This window comes from Procambarus clarkii, chromosome 72 (assembly GCF_040958095.1).
Source record: "Procambarus clarkii isolate CNS0578487 chromosome 72, FALCON_Pclarkii_2.0, whole genome shotgun sequence".
NCBI lineage: Eukaryota > Metazoa > Arthropoda > Malacostraca > Decapoda > Cambaridae > Procambarus > Procambarus clarkii.
The window spans coordinates 27,138,790-27,148,228 of record NC_091221.1 but is presented as its reverse complement, the minus strand read 5'-3'; the positions used below and the strand labels follow the sequence as shown (position 1 = coordinate 27,148,228).

The window sequence follows — 9,439 nt, the reverse complement described above, 5'->3', positions numbered from 1 at the left end:
AACATTGGCCAATTGGATAGCGATCACTACTCATACATTTTGTATGGTTTAGTGACGGTGACGACCACTGCCATTTAATGAAACTCGTTCACGTGTCCAAAACAGTAGTGACATATTTATTGGGATTGTGTAAGAGACACAAAGCACTGTGTAGTATTTTAAGTTATTTTACTGAATTGATTATGTTATAAAATATTTGTTTATTATTCTTATAATAAATAAATCTTGATGTTAGGAGCAAATGCTAAAAGTATAAATAAAAACCATTGATGAATCTTATAATATACTATAATGTAATAATGCCAAACCAATTAATTCACATATTTCTTTACATTACAAAGGAAACTTAAGTAACTGACTGGACTCTGGCCGAAATCAAGGCCTTTAAAAATATCTATAACGTATTCGTCTTTCGTTTTGTATAGATCCTGTTGATCATTTCATTTACTGATGACGTCTTATTACTGTACTCGTTTTTGGTAAATGAATGGAATATATTTCTTGCCAAAATTAATTTCTAATTAGCGACAATAGTTGCTGAAAACTTGCACTTTTAATAACGATTAGTTCCTCTTCTATACAAGCTTCCAAACAGGAACGCGAAGCTCTAAGAGAGATAATGATAGTAGATTTCGAACCGATTAATAATGTATATTTCATTAACCAAAACTGTTCAATGATGACGGTGATGGTGATGATATTTCCTCTAAATTAAATAATTCATTTAAAAAAAAGGGAAAAGAATGAGATACTGAATATATTTTATTATATTATTTCTACAAATCAATTTATTGTATTATCTTACCCAAACCAAAATTTAGCCCAGACTTGATTTATTAAAAAAAAAAAAAAAAAAAACTCAAATAGACAAACCGATAAAATAAAATTGACCCCTCCACCTGAATACAAAACAAAAAAAGGATGGTAGATAAGATTTTTTTTTTTTTTGCAAATCTGACTAATTAATTAACAATTTTTACATAAATTGGCAGCAGCATAAAAGAAACTGCACAAAGAGAAGTCCAGCTGACCCATCCCCCTACGTAAATTTAAGTGTTCTCGTTTTTGGTATGTTAGCGAAATTCAAAATTTTTATTGCTAATTTGTGACAATAGTTGCTGAAACCTTGGTTCTGGTTGAATCTGTACTTAATTTTTTTTTCACTAATGGTTAAGTTATTTTTTTTCTACATAGGTTGGGAGACTGTGATATACAACAAACTTTCATTTATTGTTCTTTAATGGTTCCCCATATTATGATTGAATTATACTGAAGAAGTTAGGTAAAAAAGTTAATTTAAATTTAAAATTGGTAAAATGCTAGAAAAAAGTGGGGACCTGGGAGCCGGAAAATATAATACGCACTAGAAACTATTTATTAAAACCGCCAAATTTAAATTGACCACAAACCAACACGAATACGATCTTTTGTCTATTTGGAGAGGACGTCCTAGTAACAATTGACGAAGCGGAACGAAGAATGAAGTGGGAGGGGGGCTAAGAGAACTTATTTCCAAGTAAAACCATTGTAAAACTTTTTATTTCACTGTGTCACACACATATACAATTTGAAAAAACTTCACCTGCGAAAAAAGAGGAGTAATATGACCCATTGTAGGATAATTTGACAAATTTCTCGGTGTTACGTCCTCTTTCGTAGTAAACGCACGATCGAATAGGTGCGTCACTTGTTCGAAATATTCGCTCTCATTGGAGCCCCACGAATCAATTTTACAGAGCGATAATGGCCGAGAATTTGTGGCCAAACTTATTCACGATTCTAAGGTATTTATAATATATCTACTATTTAGCAGTGGTGGTTTTATTTTAAATCTTTAATAATGAATAATGGATAGATAATAAATATCTAATACTATTTAATGACTTTCTTTATAACATTAAACTTTTTATACTTTAAAAACCTTTCAAGGGTGGGTAAAAAATTAAATGAAATTTTTTTATATATTTTGCAGGAGTCGCTGCCACCGACTCCACTGCCACATATGCGTGAACTAAGTGAATCCCAGATAGTTTCTACCCCTCAATCTCCTATACTATCATCATTTTTGTTTCCAGACGAGGATGAAAAAAATTGAAGTTGCTGCTGCCTTGACTTCAATGCCCCTACCATCATTATTACCCCCTCCTCTCATATTATTTGAGATAACTAAAATTAAGTCAAATGGTATAAAAAGGGGAACTAATCATTATTAAAAGTACAAGTTTTCAGCAACTATTGTCACTAATTAGAAATTATATTTTTACAAGAAGTGTATATAAGTAATACAAATTTTGAATTTCACTTAACTATTACATTCATTTACCCAAAACGAGCACAGTAATAATAAGTATAATGACGTCGTCAGTAAACGAAATGATCAACTATATTTTATTCTTTAGAAAAGAGTATGACGCTGCAAAACTTAAACATATTTTAGTAACCTTTTATTCAAATGATGAACTCCTAGCTACCAAAAAAATTTTGGTATCATGTAATAAAGGTAAGTGGTGGCCATTGGGAGTAGAAGAATTTAATTATCCACATAAGATGGATTACAATGATCTATACAAAACGAAAGACGAACACGTTACTTCTATTTTTAAAGGCCTTGATTACCTGGAAACCGAAGGTAGATTACCGAAACCTTCAATAGATTTGAGTAAATATCCCCAATATGAATTAACCACCCATATAACTGTTATTGAGGTGCTAACTAAATTGTCGAGGCTTCAAGATAGTGTGGATCATTTACAAAATGTTGCCTTGCGACTAACGGAAGAAGTACGTAACTCTGAAATACAGAAAATGATAACTGAACTGGTTAAATCTACCATCGGCCAGAGTCCAGTCAGTCACTTAAGTTCCCTTTCTAATGTAAAGAAAGATATGTGAATTAATTGGTTGGGCATTATTACATTATAGTATAGTATAAGATTCATCATGTGTAGGGGGGTGAGGGGGGTAGGATTTAGAGTCCTTGATCCAATAGTACATTAACATTGACACGATATGCCACAGAAAAAAAGTAGTCTTTGTTTGTCTATGCCATGGTCAAATAACCTTGAAACAAAGACCATATGTTATTGGGATTTATTTGATTAAATTCTATCACAAATATATAATAAAAAAATCATATGACAATAAATCTTAGCCAATAATTATATTATTTACCCCTGAGACATAATCTAATAAGACAATCATTTATAGCTTATAAGTTATATAAGTTAATAAATGATAATATTAATGATTCCCACATTAAATTTAATTATCATGAAATAATGATGAAACTTTGAGCAACGTTTTGTAATTTTTACTGCCCTACTTTTTTTTTTTTTTTTTTTTTTTTTTTTTTTTTTTTTTTTAGTAAATTTTGATAGCAGGATGATTTATTGATTTAAAGTGGTGAGACCACAAAAATATTAATGCTTGCTCTACTTGGTGGAGGTTTCCAGGTAAGCAATCAAGTCTGCACGCTCATTCTTCTTCTTAAGACCAACGAACACCATCTTTGTGCCTGGAATAAATTTCTTGGGGTTGGTCAAGTAGATATCCAGATTATCTTTGTCCCACGTGATACTCTTGGCCTTGTTGGCATAAGTGTAAATATAGCCAGAAGCCTGACCAGTTTGGCGGCCGAAGAGGCCATTGAGATTGGGTCCATTTTTGTGCTTGCCGTTTAATTCAACAGTGTGACACTGTGCACACCTCTGCATAAAGATCTTCTTACCTTTTTCCCTCTCACCCATCTTCTGAAAAAAAAAACACATTAAATTAAAAGGTTAAGGTGTATGCTATTTATTTATTTATTTTATTTTATTTTTTTGGCTGAACATCATTATATTTTCAAAACATCAATTTCAAATTATAAATTTCAAATTATTATTGATTACAACTGTAATTATATCAAATTTTCCCAAACCAACGAAAAGAGAGAAAGAGAACCCTGGCCAAATATAACCAGGTCATCTCTGGTGGTGGCGTACCAGCACTCCACAAAGGCATTATAAATCTCAGTGTCATTATATTGGATGGAGCTGGTGGTAACCAACAATCCCACCTTCATTATGGTCATATGTTTCATACACTTACTTACAAAAAAGGACACTTTTTTCTTTGTTTTAGGATTCTGATTTACTCTGCGAGCACACTGCACAACCTTGAGTCAAAACACGCTCACAGATGGACTAAAAAAAAATACTGTAGATACAGAATTGGATAATGTATCTAACCAGCAACAGCTTCAACCAAACACAGTTTCAAATGGGAAAACATAAGAAATAAATAATTACACCCTCCTCCTCCTCATCAGCATCATCATCATCATTATCCCCCCCCCCAAAAAAAAAAATATATATATATATATATATATATATATATATATATATATATATATATATATATATATATATATATAATGAATAAAAATATGATATGGAAATGTGGTAAGGATGACATTTTAACTTTTCGGACTAGAGTTTTTACATCTACATATTTTCCTTGAGAAATTGATGCACTCTGATTAAAACCCAAACAGAGGTACAAATAACACATACATATACATTTATTTACAAAAAAAACTTTTTTTTTTAATTGTTTTATTTAATGAATGTTGGTCTCAGGATTGGTTCACCCCCCTTTCTATGACAAAGTTGGTTAAAGAATAATAAGTATTTTCTATTTGATGGATCATTAGAATTTTTTGAGGCTAGTTTTAATAAATATGGCTGTAAACTCTTAAAAACAAGTTTCATCTCTGAAAGTGTTTCATTAAAGTTAAGGTATAGGGTAACTGGTGTCCCATATTCGTCAAAAATCCAACTGTTTTCCATAACATATCTTTCTATATACAAATCAGTGACTGCCAATTGCTCCACTCCATATATAAAACTTGTTGCGGCTTCTAAAAACAGCCTGTCAGTTTGATTACCCCAAAATAAGATTTGGGCATACTTACGAGAAAATTCCCTAATGCTACATTTTGAATGATGCATATTCAACACAAACACACTTTTTACTATTTGCTTACAAAGTGGACACAATATTTCATCTTTGTAGATAATATTTGATAAAAAAGAGTACATCCCATAAGAATTATTCATATATCTAAGGCAGCCCTAATTATTATAATCAAATTTCCCTGTAGATTTTTTACCCAACAAAATTTTGGCGGATAATGTAAACATACATTGAGGACAAATACTGTGACCACATCCAACCATATAATCATCAAACATAAAAACCATGTCACCTGACCCATTCATATCTAAACAAATGGGGCAAGATACAATTTGATGATGAATGACATTTTTCTTGATAGTTTTAAGGGAACCGTGTTTAATTGATATATCAATGACAACGTCCTTATTATCAGGTCCCCAGAGTCGGTTGGACACCAGGTTTGTTTGATATTTTTTCAAAAATGGTATTTTAACCAGGACTGTAGAATTATTCTTAGTTTCAAAACACTCGTTTTGTCTAAAATCATGTTCATTTTCAAACAGATTTATATCAGTATCAATTGATCTGATATTTGGTGAACAATTAAATATAATAGTTAACGATGCCTTTTCTGCTTCTGTCATAATTTCTATGATGTTTCTCACTTTGATATTCTGTTGTAATCTTGACCTTGCAGGAGAAATCTTGCAAGTCAAAAAAAGTTGGCAACCTCTTGAGTTTTTTGAATTTGATATTTTGTATATATTTTTTTTAAATGTCTTCTCTTTGGACATTTCCCTAGGGATAATTCCATATTAAACCTAGAAGAAATATGAAAGATAACATTAATATTAATAAAAAAAAAGGGGAAGAAATGGAGTTGTAAGGAAGGGGGAAAAAGCTCTTTATTCCATAGTTAACTATTCTAAAAAAAAAAATAAAAAAAACAGCACTTTTCTCGGGTTTGGTGTGTAGAAAGATGTCTGAAAAGTGATAGGGTAAATAAGAGTAGGATGGAAGTAGTAGTAGTAGTGGTAGAAGGGTAGAGATAAAATTTCTTCAATTAGTAACTGTGGTCTCTCTCACCTCAATCAGTTCATAAAGTTTTAGGGAACATATCTAAACCCAATGACTGGTTCATTCTGTTGTCAGGATTAAATCATCACACAACAACAATTGACCAGGGAGGGTGGAGGAGGTCTTATTTATGTTAATGACACTGTCCTGGTTTTTTTTTTGTCATAAAGGGGGGAACCTATGAAAAAAAATATATATATAAATTAAGAGGTTTAACTGTTCTTTTCATTGTTATGATGTCTTTGACATAATTTTGTTTATAATTTTAACTCTGACACCAAAGGGATAGACCTGTCTAGAAAATTTTATAATTGCTGGTAAGTAGTCTCTTTCCCAGTTTCCACCAGCCAATCCACACCCAATTAACGATGGAAAAATTACCAAACTGTATTTTCCATTAGATACTTGCACTGCTAATTTATTTAGACCTTCATTAAACCAATAAATCCTGTTTTGGGATGTATCTTTTAAAAGGCCAGATAAAAGTTGATGATCGAAAGGTTCTAAATGTCTAGGATTTCTTCCTTTAGGTCCAACATCAACAGTACACGACTGCTGTAACTGCTGTATGAGTCTTTTAGTATAAAGGTTTTGATTTTTCTCCTTCCCCATATAAAACTGCCCAAAAACATTTATAACTACTGGTCCCTTTGTTACAGTGTTAGGATGACAAATCTCAATATTTCCTGGTTGAGGTCTATCTTCAAGCATAGCACGGTTTAGAGTACCTATTGCCCGGCGTCGTGTATAAGAACCACAGTATGGATATATCTCAGCAAGAATCTGAGAAAGTTCATGAGATTTAACAGCTACACAGTTGAGTATTTGTACAAGCGCTATATTGGGGCTTCTATAATAATAATAATAATAATAATAATAATAATAATTTTTATTTAGGCAAAGGTACATACATAAAGAGATTTTACAAAGTTTGTTGGCTTTATAGATAGAGCTAGTACATACAATGCCTAAAGCCACTATTACGCAAAGCGTTTCGGGCAGGAAAAAACACTACTGACTAAAGCTTAAAACTAATGGGTAAAAAGAAAAAAATGCGTTGAGTACAAATAAAAATAGAGGTAAAAGAGGGGGGGAACATTGTTGAAAAAACAGCACAAATACAATTATAAATTATTACAGAAAATTACATTAAAACAGCGTTGATTTGTAAAACAAAAAAAAAAACAAAAAACATACATGGGTTGACAATAGAAGGGTAAGGTAGGTTACATGGAATTTATTAGGTATAGCTTCGTTTTTAACTTAAACTGGTTGAGAGAGGTACTGTCTTTAACATGGTTGGGAAGGTCATTCCACATCCTGGGCCCCTTGATTTGTAGAGCATTTCTGGTTTGATTAAGTCGTACTCTAGGAATATCAAAACTGTATTTATTTCTGGTGTGGTGCTCATGGGTTCTGTTACAACCTTCTATGAAGCTTTTGAGATCAGGATTGGCATTACAATTTAGCGTTTTGTATATGTATAATACACATGAGTGAATGTGCAGTGACTTAATGTCTAACATATTCAGAGATTTGAGTAGGGGTACCGAGTGATGTCTGGGGCCAGAGTTGGATATTGTCCTAATAGCAGCTTTGTGTTGAGTAATTAGAGGACGTAAGTGATTTTGGGTAGTAGAGCCCCAAGCACAAATACCATAGTTGAGATATGGATAGATAAGGGAGTAATAGAGAGTCACCAGGGCAGGCTATATACAGGGTCAGTAATGTCTCCATTAATAAACTCCAAGTTATCTACAAAGAAGAAAGAAACATTGGTTATGCCATTACAGTCCATAATTATCTTCTAATATATAATAATGCATTAAATATTAGTTGTCCTGTCCTGTCCTAGTCATAAAAGTCAATTAACATACTACAAAAATTAATGTATCCCATATTTTATTTTATTTATTTAATTAACAAATATCTTTACAATCTTTTGCTCTCCTTTTTTTTTTTAATAATTTATCAAGTAATTTAAAGAATATGTTCGAAATTTCACATGGCACACTAGAACTATTTGGTTGCCAAAGAATATATTTTTAAGAGATTAGGATATGTTTGATTACCTTTCTTGATAAATTCCTCCATTTCAGTCCAATAGTTTGTGAATTACTTCAAATATTTTCAGTTGTATTTGTCATGACCCTGTTTGTATTATAATATATGAAAATCAAAAACTGTTGTATTATATATAGTTATGATATATTTAATATATATACGTTTTTCTTTTTTTATACCTTCTATCAAAATTTCATAAGACTTATAAGAGTTGGGTTTGGTATCCGTTTTCAAGTTGGGATTATATCATAAATAATTAAAAAATGGAAGTCATTAAGGGGAAAAACAAATTGACTAATCCTGATGAATGTGAAACACTAAATAATAGAATATCTAATCATATTCGTTTTACATTTAATACCCACAAACGTTATTTAGGGAAAGGTGCCTATGGTAAAGTTGATCTTGTTCAAGTACCTACTATTGAACTTCTTGATCCTAGATTACCGCATCAAATACATGTGTTTCAAAATATTTACCCACACATGGCTTCCAAACTTTTTAAATCTTCCAAGAAGAAGCACAAACGAGGAAAAAAAGTATCTACAAACATTTGTGGCTCGAAAGAGTTTTCGCCGGAAAAGGGATTTTTTAATGGAGATTGAAAACATTGCACGTCTTGATGAAAATATCAGAAAGGCATTCTTTGTTCAAGTGTATCGTGTGTTTATGGTCGAAACTGCCTATAATGTAATATACTGTCCACAAGGTAAATTTCTAGAGTCATCACAACCTACTAAAGTTCCTCATTCTTTGAATAATATTGAGTATAAATGTCCTTTCAAATCTAAATCTATAGGCTACTTTATCGAAATGGAATACTTAAACCCACGCGATTGGATCCTACTAAGGAAAAAAGTCGACTTATTGAAAAATGATCAGTATTGTCGTCAACAATTGCTTACTACAGTTCTTAGACAGCTTATTGATGTTCAATTAGTTTTATATAATACTACTGACAAATATATATCAGGTACTTATTACGATATTAATCCTCAAAATGTATTTGTATCCAATGATGACATTCATCGAATTAAATTAATTGATTATGGAGGCTTTTTTCTTCCTTCTTTAAATATATATTCTATAATCACAGAACTGGTATTTCATTCCGAAAATATCTGCGATGTCTTTTCTAAACAAATATCTAAATCAAAACTCAATTATAAAAGGTATGTTCAATATCTTTCTAACCGATATTTTACACGTTTGCCCAAACGAGATAAATACAGCGTCATTCCTACTATGTATGGTATCATTGTAGCCGTGACAATGTGTGTGATGTTAATGTGGGGTTGTGAAAGACGAGATAAAGTACGCCACATTTTAAGAAAAATTATTCACTCATATAATCCAACAT

The 9,439-nt window shown here is 31.5% G+C and overlaps 1 protein-coding gene across 1 annotated transcript; it reads right to left on the bottom strand.

Moving 5' to 3' along the window:
* Positions 1 to 3,369: 3,369 nt before the first annotated feature.
* Positions 3,370 to 3,746, bottom strand: LOC138356500 (cytochrome c-like). Its single transcript, XM_069312655.1, has one exon. The coding sequence runs from the start codon at positions 3,744 to 3,746 to the stop codon at positions 3,432 to 3,434; it is 315 nt and encodes a 104-aa protein (XP_069168756.1). The 3' UTR covers positions 3,370 to 3,431.
* Between the last annotated feature and the right edge of the window lie 5,693 nt (positions 3,747 to 9,439).